Below are 20,957 nucleotides of genomic sequence, written 5' to 3' on the forward strand. Positions count from 1 at the left end.
GCAACTTTTTTTTTGAAGAAGAAGAAGAATTATTCACTTTCTGCCTAACCCCTTTTTGTGAATTGAGTCGAGTTCACTGCCACTATACAGACCTCATATCTTGAATTTATGCAAGTCAAAGGAAAATAAATAAATCAATAAAACGGGCGAATAATGACAATCTAAAACTCAAACATTGGATCCACTGTATTTTTATGGGGCTTGTCATCAACCAAAATCAGTCATGTACATTTAAATTTAAATCAATGTATTTAAAAAAAAAACTTTAAAAAGTGACTACTTTCATTATTTCGTCTCGTGATTAATCATCCTCCATGTTTTATCCTTTTTATTAGTCTCTACTTGTTTTAGTGAGGTGGAGATCTTTGACAATAATGACAATAACTTCCGCTATCAGTCCTTTTCATCGCTCTTTTTGAAGACAAAACTTCAACTTGTTGTTGAGCTAATAAGCCGTTTGCCTGTTATCAGGGATTGAACGGACAGCTTCATTTTGGTAAACATAGCAAGACAAACTACAACTGACAACAGCAGCAGAAATGAGACAAAGAGGCTGACGTTCAAGACAATATGCCTAAAAAACAACGATTTCTCACATCTTAGAGGTCATTACACATGACGACGCATCAAAGTGGGGAGGTGATATAAATTCATGCTGTGATAACAGCATGATAAAGCGCCTGCAGACTGCGTTTAAACTCTCTTTGTTGTTTAGAACTTTGTGTTTGCCAGAAATAGTATACACACGCACGCGTGTGCAAAAACGCAAACACGCACAGCAGGTGCCACATGTATGCAGCGCGTATCCGAAACGAAAATGATAAAAATGCAAGATATATATATATATATATATTAGTGCTGTCAAGTGATTAATGTTTTTTTAACTAATTAATCACAAAAAATTCCATGATTAATCACATTTTTCAACTACTATTTTTTGCTAAGCTTATAACAGATATTTACTTGAATAATATCTTGGAATTAATGCAAAATCACCAAATACGAAGTATATTTATTTCAAAGACTGTTCTAATAGCTTTTTCTTTGCAAGGCCCAGTGGTAACTTAAATACAGTGTTTTGTTCTGAGACGTGCTCAAGACAGCTAATTTTTGTTTTCTTTTTTTTGGGGGGGTAAGCATGAATTGTAATGTATAAATAAACACACTTAAAAATATGACAAATAAGAATATGATGAGTCAATAGCTGGGATAGGCTAGCACCCCTGCTTTACTTGTGAGGAGAAGCGGCTTAGATAATGGATGGAGGAATACAAAAAGATTTTAAACAGGAACCACCGCCCATGGTATCATTTTTATTATGCCATTAATCATGTTTGTATAGATTTCATAACTGAAAATGAATGTTAACATACATATAGATGAGATTCAATTAAAATGACCCCCCCAAAAAAAGCTGAAACAGTCTGAAGACAGAAACGTTAAGAAAGTAATGAACTGCCAATTTTTTGGGATGTGCCCCAAATTGAATGGATCTGTCCTTGGCCCAAGTTCCTTCCCGTCCAGGAAGGCACTAATTAACTAACAAGCATACAAGTGGCGATAAAAAACAAAAAACAAAAAGGATACGTTGTACATCTTTAGCACGGCCAATGAAAAAAAATGACACATATACAGTAATTGGCACCTAAATATAACTCCAGTTTAACGCCATTGTGCATAATCCTGACACAGAACAACAACAAAAAAAATATACTTCAGTCAAGTTGATAAATATTTAAAGAGATGGTGTCAGGTATCAGTGGAGTTTCCAGTGTTCCCAAAAGTTTGTTGTGACCACTCACTTTGATTAAAGAACACGCAACGCACATCCACACTGCAGATGGATGATAGCGACATCACAGAAGAATTGAGAAGTGCTCGCTTGGTGTCAAGTGTCCCATCTGTGAGCGTGTGTGACACAGCATCTGAGCCCAAGTGGGACCATCTTAAGGACGTTGGAGCTGATGTCACCGCTCGCTAAAGTGTTTTCGGAGTTATTCAAGGTGTTACTTTGTCCTTGTCGCCCCAACTAATGTGTTGAGCTCAAAGGTTTTTTAGAAAAAGGTTGGGTCCATTTTATCAATTTGAGACATGAAAGGCTTCCAACCTGTGAGTTTTTCGTCTCATTGGACGCACCGTATTATATATAAATAACGTTGTCTTGTATTGTATTAATTGCAATATCAATATAATTCTAAATGATCGGAAACAGCTCGCATTCGGTCTGACTGTAGCATTAGCCTCGTAAATGGTCTTTCACTTGTATTGCAACTTTCCATCTATCAATGCCCTCAAAGCGTTTCACACTGCAACAACCGATTGATGACATACCATCAGGAGCAACTGGAGGTTCAGTAGCTTGCTCAAGGATACCTTGAGATGGTCACAATGGCCGGGAATCGAACCCACAACCACTAGGTTGGGAAACGACCACTCTACCACTGAGACACGCTGCCCCTTAGTAGCAGGACTACATTTCCCATAATTCTTAGATATGAAAGCAGGAAGCAGTTCCGGTTTTTGAATTAAAGGCAATAAACTCAAAAGCCGACATCAAGCGGATTACAAGGCACAATGTCGATTTTTGGGTGACTGCGTGATGTATATCGTTCACACTGTAAGAGAAATTGGAGATAAAAACATCATTTTGCCAGTATGTGGCATACCTAAGTGGTCAACTTTCCCACATAATGCTAAGAGTGTGACACCCTGCTTAGAGCGTCACTGTCTTCCTCTCCATGTCTTAGTCAGATTAGACTCAGCCTTGAGTATCAGAGCCAGCAGACGAGCGCAAACAGCACGAAAGCAAAGCCTGACGGGACACTTCGTACCTCTGGGTGACTTCTGCTGAATCCTGCTCCCTCTCTCTCCTTTTTCTCGGGCCAAATCCCCGGAAAGCCCTGCCAGGATGTGGCACAGTATTTAAGGGATAAACGAGGGAGACGTCGACATAGCGAAGGGAGAGGGAGAAGCGCGGATGGAGGCTGATGCCAGGGTTTTTAGCTGCAGGGTTTAGTTTAGCGGTGGAGGAGAAGCGAGTGTCTGCAGGCAGCTGCTTCAGTTAACACTGCAGCGTCGACTGTCATCACAAGCTTACAGCTTCTTTTTTGTCACTATGCTTGGAAGACAGCAGTGCATTCCGACTGGTGTGTCGTGGGAAATTATCCAACTCACTTAATTGGTCGGATAATTATTAATTAGTGATGAACAATTAATCAAATTCAATGCAATTTTCAAACCGCAAAGGCTACAGTTTAGTAAAAAAAGTTTAAAAAAAAAGTAAAAATGTGCTTCATTTTGTTCAGTCAGTAATTTTTTTTTTTTTTAAATATGTTTATTTTATTTAGATTTAGATTTCAACTTTCCTGTTATGTTCGTTTCTCCGGTAGAGCTATAATGTTCTTGGGTCTTATTTGGAGCGTTTTAGATGATCCAAAAAAGCCATCACCAACCACTTCAATTAAAATTGTGAAGTTTGTTTTTGCTGGTATTGAAAAGATTGATGTTATGAATTAAATGAATACATTCGATGTAAAAAGATGTGAAAATAACCTCGACCGATATATATGGTGGTTTTCAAATACGTTCTACTATTATTGTTAATTTGTAATAATTTATTAAATGATTGCGCTTAATGTTTTTCGTAAACTAACAGTTCTAATTGATGATAAATAATATTCTACCATGAACCCACAAGACCAAAACGGCTATTGTTGTAATACAGATTAATTTATTGCTACTGTTTGTTCAAAAATAAATGGTAAGAGGAAGAGAAAAAAAAGGAAAAATAGCAATATTAAGGGGATTTTTTTTTTTTTTCTTTCAAACTGCCCGGCCCTATTATGTATCACAAATAATGTATCTTTTTTTCCTCTATGCCAGCGATGTATAGGGACAGACAGAACAATGTTCTTCCAGTAGATGGCAAAGGCTACACAATTCACCTTTGTTTCCACTTACTCTAAATTTTTTGTTTAGTGATGAGCTGGGAGATTTTTTTTCTCATCTCAAATATTTGCCTTGGCTCAATAAAGGTTGGAAACTCTGTAACAGCCGTCAATGTGCATAAAAGTATCCAAGAAGCCCAATAAGTGTACTTACTTAAATGCTCAAAGATTTACTGTTTCTAACCCGAGCTGCTATAAAAGTAAAGCAGTACAGTAAAGTTTGTCGTGAACTTCACAAGCTCGCACAAGATCAATTACTGTCAAGGCGCATTTCCACCACAGGAACTTAAGCTCGGTACTAGGGACTTTTAAAGGAACACTTGGAGTTGTCACACTGAATATCTTTTGACTGACTTTTCTTTCCTCGAAAAGGTCCGGGAACATGACGATGTCTGATTTGGTGACTCCTTGTTGCATTGTATTTCCTGCCACATGTTAAAAACTCCTACAGAGATTGAGATTCCTAACAATAATAATGCCAAAAAAAAAAAAAAAAAGTTTAGGGCAGATGGACCTCCAGCGATCTCAACAATATTCTCCAGGGGTGACACCATCATTATGTGTCAACCATCTTGTGAAATGCATCACTTGCAATGTGTGGTTCAACGGTGATCAACACATTTCTGCAAACATGATTAGCATTCGTTCACTGCAGACACGGTGCGAGAGGAAACTAACTCTGCCAATTACTTGAACAAAAATATGTCTTTTATAATAATTGCTTATTAGGACTATGGCTTGTTCAATTTCCATCCAATTGAAGGCTACTTTTGAAGTCAAACTGTTGGCAAATGTTTAAAACACACTTTGTTGCACAAAACTTGTATAATATCACACAAGACCTCACTTCAACGAGCGTCGCAGGATTAACGCCGTTTTGTTTTTTAGAATGTGTGGCTTTTTAAAACATTATTAATCCAAATGTTCGAGTAGCCTCGACAGGAAGTGTTAAGAGAAGAAACATGTAACAAGAAGAGCAAAAGGCCCACATAGTAATTTATCAAAGTTGAGGTAAGGGAATTCTGGTGGAAGAGATTGCTTTTGACATTCCCTAAACTGTCAGTCCTGATTGTATTGACCTAATCAATTTTTCAATAATCCCACAGCGTTCATCTTGTGAAGGGAGATCAGCAGTTGGGTTAGTTGGCTTCAAATTGAGCGAAGAGTGACTGGAGGACAGCTGAGTCTTATGAAATGTTTCGGCTTGGTTCTGTTAAAAGCCGAGGTTTCAATTAGTACTGTTTGTCATATGTTTTTGTACAGGTTATTCATAATTGTAGGCTTGTTAATTTAACTATTGTTTGATTTTTTTTTATATGTAAACAAAGGTTCGTCTCAATAATAAGAATACTTTGGAAAAGGTTATTTATTTCGATAATTCAATTAAAAAAGGGAATCTAATATATAACGGGGCCTACTATAGAGGCACAACGCAGGGAAATATTTCATGGATTATTTTTTATACAATTTTGAACCGAAAATTCACCATTTAAGGAAATGTTAACACAACATCAGAAATAGCCAACACAATGAGTAGCTTGGAACTTTTGCGACATTCTGCGCCGGTATATTTGCCTCCTAAAAAAGTTTTTTTCTTTCCCTTGTGTCATGTTCTACACTAAAAACTGAAATTGATAAGTTATGAAAGAAATAAATGACTCACATGTTAGTTCATGAGGCAGGTGAACAAGTGGAACAGTTCAGCTTGTTGAAATTATTTGAAATAACTTGTAATCGTTCTTTGTGAGGATCAGCAGTTCAGAGATTGGACGAATGGAATATATTTATATGTAGCTTTCTATAAAGCACACGTACAGTATACTGCGAATCCCAATCAAATCCTCATCTATAGTCAGTTTCTTAGCGGTGCGTTAAGGAGGCAAGCCAAGGATGACTGTTAAATTGTAGATATCAAGGTTAAGAAACAGCAGTTAAAAAAGAAAACACAACATTATACAAGTAGGGTATAAATACTCACGATATCCTGAGTTGTTTGTCCCGGTTTTAATTAGCATGCAAGAAGACAAAGGAAGAAAAACACAACATAGTCATCAGGGTGTATCAAGTCTAGAAAAAGACAGACAGAAAGAGAAGGAATGTTTCAGAAGGATTTTTGTTTGACCCCCACAATAACAGTCAAACCCATTTATATATATATATATATATATATATATATATATATATATATATATATATATATATATATATATATGTGTACATAGTATAAAATTCATGGAAAAAAATTAAGGAATACAAATGTTCCTTGGGTGAATGCATCAGGGAAAGTGCGACCAAACGAAACCCTACAAATAAAACCCTCCAATAATATTTAATATAATTATAAAACATATCATACCATATAATCACACTATAAATTTAAATGACACATTTACTGTGATGCATTACATCCCTTGGCCAAGCTTTAAGGATCTGCAAACCGATATTACTGCTTTCTAAAATTAAAGTCACTGGCAAGCAGGGTGGGACATCCATCTCAAAGCCTATAAAAATGACATGGTGGTAATGTAAGGCTGTACTCAGTATCATAACATTTACATTAGATTGGAACACAAGGGCAATATATGCATGTGGACATGTGCTTCAAACACTCACGCCTGCATGGTGGTTGTCGCCGTTTGAAAGGAGAACATGTTTTCCTTGGGGAACCAGTTAGCATCATCTGCAATAAGAAACAAAATAAAATAATGAGAGCCAAATACGGGCAAAAAAATAAATAAATTGTACGAGAAGGCAGTATGTTTGAAATATGAAAGCACAAAAGCGGCACCATCACTCCACAGTCCAGCACTCCACAAATGGAGAGAGAGGAGACACACAGGAAGAGATAGCAGGAAAAAAGCCATACAAAGAGACAAAAAGTCAGAAATATACAGGTCACTGTGTTACAGCCAACATCAAACCTTCTGCGTTCAGACCAGTGAGGAAATAGATATCAAAAAGATTTACCTTAACAATTAAAAAAAAAAAAATTCACAACAGTAGGTCCTAATGTACTGAACTCTGATTAATTTCTGTTTGCAGTAGCCTGTGTTAGCTAAATATTAGCAATGTTGCAGCATCTGTTAGCAAAACTTTAATTGGTAACTGTAGTCTTTGTCAATCATTTGAATAATTCTGCTTTAAAGTAGTTTGGGTCTCTTTTAGCTGTATGTTAGCAATATGATAGCTAAAAACAATATATTGTGTTTTAGAATTGTTTATTTGCAATTCCAGCATCAGGACTAGCAGTATCTAGCCTGTGTCGGTTGCAATGTTGACCAGACCAGTGGTGCCCAACCACCGGCCCTTAACCTATTAGAAACCGGGACGCAAATGTATATTTAAAAATAAATAAATAAATAAAATTTGTAGACTTTCTTTTTGGGAGGGGGGGGGGCGCAGCATATATCCCCTACAAGTACGTTATCACCCTGGGCGCGAATGTTTGTCAGCATGAGTTTGAAATGACGTCAAAGTGTTTTGGTACCGGTAAACAGTATTTAGGGTTTGAACTCTTAATTAAGATGAGTTTAAATATTTGGTGGGGGGTTTGATTACGGTTTTATGCGTTTAGAGGTTTTCCAAAAGCTATTTCTTCTCCGGTCTGAAGCATATAACCCACTACAGAATCTTATGAAGCCCTGACCCAGTTCCATTTGTATTTTAGTGCCTCTTCTCTTCTGCATGTCCCCTGCCCCTCTCACCTCTCTCCAGCCCAGTCACCCGGTCCACACTCCACATCCTCTCTAGGCGTCTGTGCTGCTTGCCTGGCTCTCGGGATGCACTTTCTAGGTCCAGGGACCCTTGGCTCCGAGAGGGGACGGCACTGCAGGACTCACAGGCCAGGCCGCTGCATTCTGCCTCCCCTTTACCGCCGTCTGCCCAACTGCGGATGTTGTGGGCGCTGACAGAGGTTTGCAGGGGGGGCTGAGCCAAGTGATGGTGGTGGTGGGAGTGGTGGTGTGCTGCATGGTGGGAGTGAGACCCCGAGACGCTCATGGCTTGCTGGTTACTGCTTCCGCTTGGTCCGCAGGCTCCTCCGCTGCTTGAAGGTCCTGTGTGGTGGTGGTGGTGGTTGCCGTGGTGATGGTGGGTGCCGCCACAGCTGCTGGCGCCCCGGCTGCTCCCAGTTTGGTGGTACTGGGTCGGAGACGACGAGGAGGACGAAGGGGAAGTGGAGGGCTGGATCAAGGTAGTGTGGCCGCCTACACTGCTACCTTTAGGTCCCACTCCTCCACTCCCTGACCTCTCCTTTAAGACATCCAGTTCGAGGCTCTCCTTGCTGCCCCGGCCGCCACTCATCAGCATACCGTGCTGGGTGGTGATGGTATAGACACGAGCAGGCTGCAGAGTGCACTCCACGCCCTTCTGCTTGTCCTCCTCCACTGAGAAGCTGCGTTCGAGGGATAATCGCACTGGCTTATTGGAAACAGGAACGGACGGAGGTGGTTGGTGGTGTAGACCCAGAGAAGTTTTCACTACTATGTCCTCTGAGCTATCTCTGGAGTTGTTGGCGTTGTCGGAGCACAGATGAAGGTGGTTGTTGTTGGGGCCAGTTTTCTCAGTTGCCGACTCCGAGTCAGCACCCACCAAGGTTTCACACAGGAGATGAGCTAGAGTTTCAAAAATGGGAAGGTAGACAATTACTAAAGAGCCAACAGAAACATTCAAGCTCAAGTAAGCCGAAGTACAGAAAAAAAGTTGGGGATGATAAAGCGAAATCACTTCTGCTGAAGTAAAAAGCAGGAGATCACAGCCTTGCTTTTCTATGGATGTCAAACTGATGGGAAACGGTTGGACCACCGCAATAGAGAGCAAAATGACGGAACAGCAGGATGGCAATGGCGCTGACCTGATCCGTTTCGGTTGTCAGGGTGTGTGTGGGACAGGTACTCTCCAAATGCTCGTGCTGCTCTGTGAACACACACACGTAAAGCCATCAATTTGTGGGTGTGTTGCAAGGATGGGTGAGAAACACCGGAAACAGAAGGGCAGAGACAGCGAGAAGGGCAAGAAGAGTCCAAATTATGAACCTGATTGTCTTTTTTGTAGGCTCACGCCACCCACAGATTAAGATGCAGCTGTTTTATCTGCATACTTCAGGCAGGCTCAGAGAGAGCGAAAGAGAGAGAAAGGGACAGCGGGGGAGGACTCAGGGTGAATGGTTTCAGGTAGACATTTCAACGCATGGCCACAGTTTACAGCAGAGGGAGTCCATGAATATTTTGTTTTTCAGCTTCACACATTCTCCCAAAATGTTACACACCCATTTAATGGTAAGTGGGTGAAAAATCTCTTAGCATGGCAAAGCAAGTGTCTAAATTACTCCTACAGCCAAATATAGCTAAAGCCTACCCTTAAACCCAGAAGGACAATTCCAGCAGAATTTGCTTATGCAAGCCAAAGTGCCAAAGATGCAAATGGCGGACACGGCAAACAACAGAAATGCCCAGGTACAGAAAACATGGTCAGCACGGGAATGACATCTGATCTGGCTTGCATTCCAATGGGTTGGTTTCAGGTCGTCGAGTACAACACTTACCTGCAAACCTGAAGGCTACAGTCAACGGCCAGCCGACATATCCCCAGTGAATTTAACAAATAATGTGAAAAGGAGCTGCATCTTAACATGAGCCACAAAGACGAGATAAAATACCACCAAATTCTGTCATAAGTCACTTTTTTTTTTTAGACTGTTTTCTGTTGTCCTCCTACTCCCCTCTTATAGCCGAACAAGGAAGATCTTTTGTGACCAATCAAGGGACATCAGTGTGTCATGCTTCAACCTACACAGCTAAACTGAAATATTTCGGGATGCTTTCTAATGAATACAGAAAAATGTGTCGCTTAACAGAACTCTTCGGATCAGGAAATGGTTGTGCTTCTCTGTCATTTTAGAAAATAATTCCGCCTCAAGCTTGAGACCCATTTTGCATTTTGAGTGATGTCACCGCTATGCAGCATGATGCAAACGAGCGGAAGAACAGAAGAGTACACAGCTCACCAATGGGAAATATACAACCGCAATAATTATAGGAACAACAGTCCATTATTGTGATGGGGAATGAAAAGCGGAAATGAGAAGAGTGGGTATGACTCGAACACTATTAATATTAATAAATCCCGCGAGCAATTCTCGTGCGATAATTCTCTCTGATTGCTTTATTTGTTGGCAAAATCTATTCAATAAATTTTCATAAAATATAGCGGCTTGGGCCAACAAGGAACCAACGCATTTTGATGTTAAGGAGTAAATTTTGGTTGTGCTAAATCAAAGTGGAGGTGACTGACAGCACAGGTCTGGGTAGCACAGTCCTCGTTTATTAGGAGACCAACTGAACCTCGCATTAGCAAGCATTAGGAGACACGGTGAAGAGCAGCTCAACTAAGTCACTCTTCATTGCCTCCAAGGCAGCCAATAAGCTACACTTCTGGCAAGTAGCGTTCTCACAAAAGGAGGGCGAGTAGTAATTAACCGGAGAAGACGGGGACGCCATGCTAATCGCTATGCGAGAGTGAAGTGCCAGCGGTCTACACTGGAATAACAGCTTGGGTCCTACAGTACTCAATGTTGCTTTTAGCTTAGAATCTTTGAAGACTTCAGAGAATGCGCGTTAATACTGATGGAAAATGTGCAAATGATGCACAGCGACAGAGCTACAATAATGGACGCAGTAATAATCGCACTACTGAGATGTACAAAAATGACCAAATGAACGCATGAGTCCACTGTTTAAAAAATGTTCACGGTAAGGAGAAAGAAGCCGTATGAATGCATGCTGGTTTCATAAGCGGTGATGTAGTCCTCTCAACTTGTCTATTTTCCAACTCTTGACTCATCCTTAGCAGACAAATGACCAGTAACTGGCGTCACCAAGTAAGTACTGGCTGAGTAACTAGTGAATCTGCTGCAAGTTAACATGCCTTTTTTTGACTAAATTGGTGCTCATGGCTTTATTATCATTCATAATTCATCAAGTCGATATTAATGCCCTCCGGCACTATAATCGGACGCGTTCTCAGTAACAGCAGCAGTATTACCCTCCTGCATATTTAGGAAAATGAAGGTGTTTTCCTTTTTGAGCATGGTTGTGCCTAGCCCATTTGAACCACCAACACAAATCACAAATCAAAGAACTACTAAGAACGCAACACAGGAAAAAAAATAAAAATCTCTGATGCACTCAGCTCTTCCTTCACTCCCAAACATTATAAATTTGGATTGATGCACTTTCACTTTCCCCATTTGCCTTGTCTCTCACTCTCTTGCTCTTCGGTAGATTCCTCAAGGGACAAAGTGAGTGAAAAAAGCTGCTTTGTCTGATGAAATGAAACTGCGTTAAAGATGAACTAACAGTAAACTCCTATAAGCAGTCAAATCCAAATTTTATAGACAAAAAACAAATGAGTTCAAATGCTTCAGGGACTCGGAGAAGTTAAGGAAGTCTCGAGGAAACTGCATTTACATTTCAAGGTCCAACTGACCCAAATGTGGGGATTGGCATAATCTTTAACTAATTGATTTACAGACCAAAACAAAACTCCCCCAAAAATTAAATGTGAATTGAACAGCCTTAAAGAATTGAGACGAGTGACTCGGGTGTTTATCCTCACCAGTGAGCTTCCACGTTAAACCAGACTCCACTTTAGGCCCGGATGTTAAGCCTTCCTCAGAGACTTGACGTGTTACAACCACTCAGCTCCAACACAGCAAAGGAATGTTTCTTGTGTATCCTTACAAGGATGGATTCATCCATCCGCCATCCAAGCCGCTAATCCTCAATCGCAGCGATGGATTCATCTCAAAAGAAAAGATAGAAGTATGGGACGACCAGCCACTCGCAACATGTATCATACCCAGTTCTGAGGTTATGGCTACAAAATGCTGGGTTGTTTTCATAGCCCACCCACTGGGTAGCTGTGAATTTCCAGCAGAATATCTTACTTTTACCCAGTGCTTCTCAATTATTTTCTGTTACGCCCCCCTGGCTAGAAGAAAACAATTTGCGCCCCACCACCAATACCCACTCTCCGCCGCAATTATAAATAATAGCATTTTCGTTGCAAAACAAACTACACCGGAGAGTTAATACTCACTGCGCACAATGGGCAAGGAGAGCGCCACTGCCAACTACTGGAGTGGATGTGCAATTACACTTTATTGCAGTACGGCAGGAAACTGCCAAACATCATGTGAGTGACCCCCGTGACAGGGAAAATTTGCTTCCTTGTTTTAGAACACATTGCTCATACGAGTCTTATTTTTCACCGCAGTTATACATTTCTCAGTAGCATGAACTCATCAGTATGAGTAGCTTTTAACCCTCGTTTGGATCAAAATCTTGACCTAGCATGCTAGGTCAATTCCCTAACCCAATGTGCGTAAATAACCCAGCATTGGCGCGGTCCCTTTTGGACCCAGCACTCGGTTAGCTATTCCACCCAATTTGGGTTACTTTTGACACAACAGTTTTAAGAGTGCAGATTTTGATTAAGGGTCACATGACAAGGTCTTCACAAAGGTAGCAGCAGTGCAGTATTTGTGCCCCGTCCACGACGGACCCTCATGATGAAAGCGGCAGTCGCTCTAATCAGCAGGTGTCCCTCTGAAGTTCCGCGCTCGCGTTGCATTATTCAGCAGGCCGGTTGATTGGAATCGGCAAACAATGCTGCTCAACACTGGCCATCATCATGCATTATGTGACAGGAAATGGAGAATGAAAGCGAGCGAGAAAGGCGCCTCTCAGTCCGTCATTAAAACAAATTCTTGTTTGGTTTCTCTATGATGAGAAGTGGAAGAAGTGTTTGACGGGCAATTTGAAATGTAATGCAATCTAGGAGCTCTAATATAATAATAATAATAATAATAATAATATAACGCACTTTGAAATGTTCTTGTCTTTACGACTTTAATCTTGTATTATCACAACTTTTGAATTCCTTAAAAATATGACTGGTCGTTACATTACAACTTTAATCTCCTAACATGATTTTTATTCTCATAATATTACATCTGGATAATATTATGTCAGGTTTTATTATTATCATAGCAAAAGATATGTTTTGTTTTTTAAACATATTTTTGTATGACAACATAATTCCTTCAAATCTTAACCGCTCAACTTCCTCCCTTATGATACACATTATCCCCATTGTGTCATGCAGACTTTTTTCGAACTTTATTCTCATGTCGAGAATTAAAACTTATTTTCCTTTTTTCCCCCTTAAAAAAAACACAAAAAAAAACTATTTCCCATAATACACCGACATTGTTCTGTCTGATTTTTCTCACTGCTTTTGGCATTGTCATCACGTTCAGACTTTTTATTGCATATTTTGCTTTTCTTTTCATTTTGTTTTTCTTTTCTTTTGTTTTCAGAAAGCTCCCCAAAAGCCTTTGTAATTCCTACAATGTAAAAGCACAATTTTGCTGAAATTCTTTTTTTCAGTGGCACTCAAATCACTTTTCAGCTGGGGTAGCCTTCAAGTCAACATAATGTAGACAGAAGGTTCTGCAGACTATCCACACCATCTCGTACCATTAAATCCGAAATTACATCAAAACCGTCTATTTTCCCTCATGCAATTTGTCTTGCGTTGTGCCTTTAACCCAGAGTCTTTTTTAATTTTTAATTTTCTTTTATTAGATTGCCATTTTTTTTAGCACTGAGCAGACGTTTTTGTTTTTTTAATTAAATTTAGCTTCCTCCGATATAATTTCAGATTCTTTCTACTTTCTATAACACAATGGCACGTTTTCTGCCGTTGCATCTGTAAGAAAGTTATACATTCAGTAAATCTATACGCATATACACTCCACACATGATGGATGGTGCGGTGTCTTCTCAACTACAAGCGTTACATTGCAGGTCGACACTGAAGGACACTTATGATAAATTACGGCCACTAAGTCATCAAATTATCGACTCCCATTTGATTGTCTGCCGGCTATTCCCGGTGCCATTTAACACAGTGACCATATATCTGAGGAGGACAGGAGTCTTGTGGTTAAAAACACTTGCTGGCAGCGTTCCCATTGGTTTGAATGCCATCAGACCTAATGTCCCTCCAGGCGTCTCGCCGTTGTAAACAATGGGCTGCCAAGCAAACAGATGCCCCACTCTCGGCGCTCTTTGATTGAATCTCCTCATCCTCTCGGATGGACTAATTGAATTAGGTCTCCTAGCAGTACGCGCAGCTTTGCAGCAGGAACCTGTTGAGAGGCCTGCTGCGTGGGCTCTTTATTTGTGATTGTAAGTTAAGCCAAGCGCGGGATACGCAAGACGATTGAAATGGCAACAACACTTGATGAATGATACAACAATCAACTCCAGAAATTACTGGACACGTTTTTACAGGGATGGTCTTAGACGCACGCAATTGGCTGGCAACTAGTCCAGGGTGTACCCCGCCTACTGCCCGAAGACAGCTGGGACAGGCTCCAGCATGCCCGGGACCCTCGTGAGAATCAGAATCAGAATCAGAAATCCCTTTATTGTCATTGTACTCAAGTGTGCAACGAGATTAGAGAGGTGAAGCGGATCGGATGATGGATGGTTTGGAACGCAGCAACCTCTGCCAAATTGATTCAAAGTGATCGAAACTAAGAAGGTACATCTGATATAGGTCAATAAACAATCATGGCATTTTTCCAATCAGTTTCGGGTTCCATTAAAAATTTGGTATGGGACCCAAAATACTGCAACCTTTCACAAATGGATACTATTGGTCAGGCTATACTTATTTTTTACACATTATTAAGCAGTCTTTAGTGTTGAAGATCGCTTGAGAACAAACTGATTAACTCTCTTGAATGTTTGAAGTGTTGTAAAACAACAAATTTTTCCTCATTTTGCAGCCTTGTAGTATTTTGCGGCCTAAAGATCTGAAGCAGGGTTCTTCAATGCTGTTCTTCGTGGACTGGTGTATGTTGTAATGCTTTAATAAAGTAATATGCTAGTAAAGGTTTTATGATGATAGTTTACCCAATCACGCTATTTCCAAGAGAACGTCTTTCCAACTTTTCACAAATCCACACAACTCGGAGCATCTCGGAACAGATTACGTTCAACCTTGTAAGTTCTGTTGTAGCTTATTGATTTGCAAATCATGTTCTGGATTTAACAGAGGCGTCATAAAAAACCTACAGCAAAAAATAAAGAGTCAAGACAGTCTCTGATCAACTTGAGTTGACATACTTTCAATAAATCTGCAATGTCCCAATAAAAATTCAGTCAGTCAGTCAGCACGTTTAATGGTGACACATTTATAGTCGGTCTACAAAGAGGAAGAGGAGGAAGACAGATGGAGAGGAAAATGTGTGATGGTGAAATTGTTAAACAAGTGAGGACATTTCACGAATCAAAAAGTGTAACCAGCATTGTTGATGAAAAAAAAAGATCCTGCTGACTACAGAGGGTTTGTTCTTAACGTCAGCGCGTATAATTATTAGTTCAAGGGGGGGCGAGGGGGGGGGGTCATTATGCAACCAAATAGAGTGGCTCGTGACAAAAGAAAAGCACACCTGTCGACCATCGTGGATACACTGAGGATAATTCATTTGCATCCGTGTGTAAAATCCTTTCATCTGTCGCACCCCTCACAGTGCTAACCCCTTGTCCGGCGGCCTCGGGGCGTGACTGCATCAGGCCTCCTCCCCTCCCCTCGCGTCGCCTTCAAAGCTTTTTACAATCCATCTGACAGAATTGGAGAGCTCCATTCAAGACTCTCAGTGCCGTATTGTGTCTCATGAGCTGCTGGAGGCGAGCGAGTGACCCGTTTCGTAACCAGCCATCCATAAACATGAAGACATACTCTCTTTGCCATCGAGTAGCTTTTCTCCTGCCAGCCACAATGTTATGAAAAAGACACTACATCTGAATGGTGTTCCTGTCCTGTGCCACTTCCCACGACAATACAGGATCAGCTTTATACAAGACTCGGATATATTAAATTACTTGTTTGATTTGAATTATTAATATTAATTATTGATTAATTGGAGCAAAGGGTTTCTGGTCAGATGTCATTCTTGACACCAATCAGCGTTTCAGGACAGGTGACAACTTTTTCCTGAAGTTGAAGAATTGCAGATCAGCGCTAGTCTCGAAAGAAAATCACAAGTCTGGCCAATTCGAGAATGAGACAAGACCAAGACCTGCAAAATGCGGTATCGAGACCAAGACTGGTATTGTGGGTTTTAAGACTGCTAGCAAAGGCCCTCAGATGTTTTTCAAGAATGATAATCGATAATCATGATGGATAATTCAGCAGTGTGGAATATGTTGTAAGTGAATCCCCCCGCCCCCTGATCAGCTCAAAAAGTGACAATAACACAATTGATCTAAAAAGTCTGCATACTCCTGTTCAAATTTTTGTGAACTCAAGATATATCATTCCAATTTTGGGGGGGGGACCATTAATGGGACCTATAATCTGAACCACTCTTTGAAAATCTTCTCAAACTCAAGTTAGAAAGAGTCAGCACACAACTGCCACCTTAAAAGTGACCGAGTAACTCCAAATCAGTTTCTGATGTTCCAGTAGGCTTTTCCTGCCGTGATTTTTTTTGTTGTCAGTTTTAAGCTGCTGCCACCATGCCTTGTTGTATTCATGATTTTATTTTGGTGAAGAGTAGTCATGTTTCGCACTAAACACACTATAAGACCTGTAAGCACACACATTTTTTTATTTGGCACGTGTGGGGTCTAAAAAAAAAAAAAAAAAAAAACTGAAGACAAATAATCTTTCCCATATTCCATTAGAAAAAAGGAGAGTAATTACTAAGTAATTAATTACAGAGCATGCTATCAAGTGCCCCATACTATGTGTTTTTCTTAACCGTCACTTTGTCAATGAAATACGAACCAAACTTCAGACATGTCACTCGATTAAAACAAACGAACAAAAATCAGTCGCCAATGCACTATGAGCTATTTATTGAATGGAACAAGCAGTCAAACACACAAATGTAAGATGAAAACACTCACAAGGAGCATGAAGCAAACGCTAACATCCGACGTCACTCGCGACGCCAACCACTTAAAGGCGCATCAACAAACGAATGTACTTCTGTGTTTGCTTGTTAACATATAGCGAATAGCACTTTGGCATGCTTGCCTGTACATTTGCAGGGTCATGTGCCGGTGAGTAGCTAATAAATATTGGATGTGATTGAGCAGCGTTTCCCATCAGCAGGAGCCAAGGTTCATAACGCTAATAACACACCAAAATTAAACCGGGCCATACGCCTGACTACTTTTAGAGAGGATTTTATGACATACGACTCTTTAATTAAGGGTAGGGTATTCAACTGTGGACGAAAGCTGTCCTTAAATTTGGCAAACCATGAAATATTGGACACAAGTGAAATTTAATTTTGTGCTTTTGTGCTTGTAGCTCATTAAAACGAATGAACATACCATCGAGCGCCCCCTATACAATGTTATTCATTTAAAAAAAATTGTAATAATGTAATTTAGAAAAACATACATGACCAAATTCATTAGAATGTGCAGGATGAAACAGTTTTGGCCACATTTTCGCCACAATTGTGTGCCTTCTTTGGGAATGTAGTTTTGGCCACAAGGGGGCAGTAAAGTTGGGCAGAGACACGCGCGAAAAACAGTTTCACAACTGAGTCCGTAAGCTGCCGGGATATTGTTCACATTTCACAAAGCAAAATATATATATAATAACTGCTAGTATTGGTCGGTGGATGTCGGGCAAATATGTATTCAGGGTTATAACACCGCAACGCCAATGCTATTCGTTTGCCCATTTATGGCTTTTTGTTTCCAAACGGGCTGTTGTAAGTCAAAGGCAACCAACAATTTGGTACGGTAAAAAACTAAGCTAACACCACATCCACCAACAAAGACATACCATAACTGTACTTTTTGGTGAAAACGTGACTAAAGGTCTTATTTTTTTAACGCTTGACAAGCAAGTGGTATGTAAATGTAATTTCAAGTTAATAGAGAGTCGAGATTCAATTGTGTGATGATTGCATAACAACAAAAGTTGTTCCTGTTGACTCTCTCGCTGTCCAGTCCCGAATAAGCCTCATTATGTCGTTGGCCAATGGGGCAGCTATGAATGAGCCCTATGAAGCGTTGTGGAATTTTCATATTGACTTATGCACGACAGTGAGATTTAGTAGCTCGCGCTAATTGCAACTCACACCTCACAAGTGAATCCCCTGCGAGTTAAAGTCAAAAGCTAACGATTTAAGCGCTCACATTGTACGGCCCACCAACCAAGAGCCACAACCTGACTTCTCATTGGCCCGCGTCTCAAAATGTTGCTGAGTGTCCAAACTGTTAGTGCCATAAGTAGATTTTGTGCCGCCACAAAAACAAAATGAATGAACTGTTCTAGTCTTCTCGGTGGATTTGGAATATTAAAGTTAAAAACAATGCTCACAACAAAACTATGCATGCTTTCGTCTGTTCTCAGACCACACATAATTAAACACATGCACAAACTGTATGTGAAGTATGTTCGAAGAGTTCCAGGACTTGTGTCGCAGAAATTATATTTCAAACCCGGACTACAAATTATACGTTTTGTCCTTCAATGTGAGCCAGACGTTCAACCAGCACGTCTACAACAAGATCTTGCGCCATTTTCTTTGTTCATAGCGCGAAAAGAAGCTAGCGTTGTGGCAGGACAACTCATGGCTGCTTCTGCAATACTTCGAGCATCTGACAGTTCCTGGTTGACAAGATCTTTTCTGAGCTGGAACAACCTCCCTACTTACCCGACCTGGCTTAGGCCTGTGTGACTTTGTATATTCATATTCATATTTCCAGTTTTGATATATATATATATATATATATATATATATATATATATATATATATATATATATATATATATAGACACATGTTCCCTGTTCAAATATATACTTCAGAATGCCCAACTAAAAGTCTGTGGACTGTCTTGGTGCCATGACAGTGAGGTCTTGTCCTGTAAACAGTTGGCAAACAGAGTGGATTTTGAATCTAAAATGGTGGACCGCTCCCCTCTGCTGGTGGTTTGGCTCATTAACACTCCTCAAGTACTTAAAATTTTTAAGGACATCAGACCCATAGCAATGTTATCAAATGACATTATACAACATTGCACTCAATGTTTTTGATTGTAATGGCCGACTTAAGAGGTTCATGCCAATTAAGGCGTTAAAAGTACATCGACCAGATAGATATGAAAATACCAACTGTGTTTGCGTTTTATGCTTGCCGTTAAATGTGATTTAAATGAGATTTCCCTTTACTGCTGATTCACTGTACTAGTCGGAAACATTTCTGGCAATCCAGAAGAGCTGTGGCACCACACTCCCTTTCACAGGTCGGTTTTGGTGCGACGACAGACATCTGGTTTAGGGTGGAGACTCAGGATTGCCGTTGAGATATTGTTATTTGTGTAGTGTGCTGTCGGCCACCTCGAGAACACCACATACTACAAAAGCATGAGACAATTTTCCCCTAATGAGTTGGGTGTTGGTTAAGATGTTGAAAATCAGAACATGTGTACTCTGAAGGTCTACATATGTGGCAATGCTCTATTATGGTTCGCGCAGGACAGCTATCGTAGAAGCCACTCATTAACCGACTGGGGAACACTGGAGTCCATTTGAAGAATGGAAATCTCCTTCCTCTCCCGTCGCCTTCCTAACAATGCAGGCTTCCCACTCAGGACAGCCTGTGCAGCCACTCGCCAATCTGTATGAGAAGCACATCTCCTCTCAAGGTGGCACACATACAAACGTAGCGCTGCATGCAAACAAGGCTGTGCGAGGTTAAAAGACATGAGGGAGAAAGCGGGAGAGCAGAACAAGGTAGATGACGTAACATCACATCGGCCCACATCTGTGATGCTGAGTCAAGGTCATTCATTGATAGAATTGGAATGATTCTGCATCACGGAAGCAGGATTGCTCCATGTATATTTTAAAAATTAAATAAATACACATCAGCCTATCGGGACTCCTGCCAAAGTGTCTGCTTTGAGAGACGGAAGTGAGAATGATGGCTGATCACTTAGATTGAGTGACAGACAGATTGACATGATTTAATCTGGGAGCCTCCACACCCCCACAAAAAAAAAATCCAATAAAATAAAGTCATGCTGCATGACACTCATTAGACGACGACGCTTCATTCACAAACACAGAGACTCGAGTGTACAATGTGTCCTGCGTTGGACTCCCTAAGAATTTTGATGCGCCATTTAGGACAGGACCAGAAAAAAAAAAAAAAAACAAGCTCATATCTTTCATATTATTAGAACAAAAACTTTAAACATACACACGGAAATGAAAAGGGAGCCAAGCTGGGCTGTCACTCACCTAACTTTTGCCGCCACAGATGATATCGCGTCGTTTCTCAAATTCCTCCTTTTGGACGCAGCGGTTCCCATGCTGACATGGAAACGATGCAGACGGAAAGCAGATCATTCCCACCACTAATAATACAAAAAAAAATACAAATAAATACAAATGAAAAACACACACTCTCTCTTGCTCTTTCTTGGAATGGAGGAATGCGACAAAGAAGAAATCCACCGGAAAAAAAAGAAAAAGAAGGGAGCACGTGCGCAGGAGTCCGCGTGGAAATACACGCGTGGGATCCTCCTTGCTCTCTGTTCGGCGTTTCATTGACGTGGTCGCGCAAAGACAGAGCCAGAGAGGGAGAGAGAGAGGGAGAGGGAGAGAGAGAGGGAGAGAGAGGGAGGGAGAGAGAGAGAGAGAGAGGGAGAGAGAGGGAGGGAGAGAGAGAGAGAGAGAGAGAGAGAGAGAGAGAGCGGGTGGAGAGATCATCACACCATCACCAGCAGCAGCTGCAGCTGCAGCTGCAGCACAAAGGGGAGGGGCTGTGGAAGTGGCATGTGATGGACACGAGTGGTGGCATTCCCTGCAGGAACCCCTGCAACGTGTGCATTGGTTGGGAGCCCGAGTGTGTAATGCATCATCACGGTGGACGCTGGTTGATTTGATTTGTTTATATTCCC

At 40.8% G+C, this 20,957-nt stretch overlaps 1 protein-coding gene across 1 annotated transcript in view; it reads right to left on the reverse strand.

Moving 5' to 3' along the window:
* Window positions 1-20,652, reverse strand: part of nsmfa (NMDA receptor synaptonuclear signaling and neuronal migration factor a) — a 37,061-nt gene extending 16,409 nt beyond the window's left edge. Inside the window, exons 1-4 of the mRNA XM_088281286.1 lie at window positions 20,296-20,652; window positions 8,800-8,861; window positions 7,652-8,560; window positions 6,561-6,627 (exon numbers count right to left, since the gene is read on the reverse strand). Coding sequence (XP_088137412.1) covers window positions 6,561-6,627; window positions 7,652-8,560; window positions 8,800-8,861; window positions 20,296-20,366 — 1,109 coding nt within the window. The 5' untranslated portion in view covers window positions 20,367-20,652. The remainder of the gene's footprint in view (window positions 1-6,560; window positions 6,628-7,651; window positions 8,561-8,799; window positions 8,862-20,295) is intronic.
* Window positions 20,653-20,957: the final 305 nt, after the last annotated feature.

The sequence above is a fragment of the Idiotropiscis lumnitzeri genome, chromosome 18 (assembly GCF_059441095.1).
Source record: "Idiotropiscis lumnitzeri isolate Australia: NSW breed Sydney's pygmy pipehorse chromosome 18, RoL_Ilum_1.0, whole genome shotgun sequence".
Lineage (NCBI taxonomy): Eukaryota > Metazoa > Chordata > Actinopteri > Syngnathiformes > Syngnathidae > Idiotropiscis > Idiotropiscis lumnitzeri.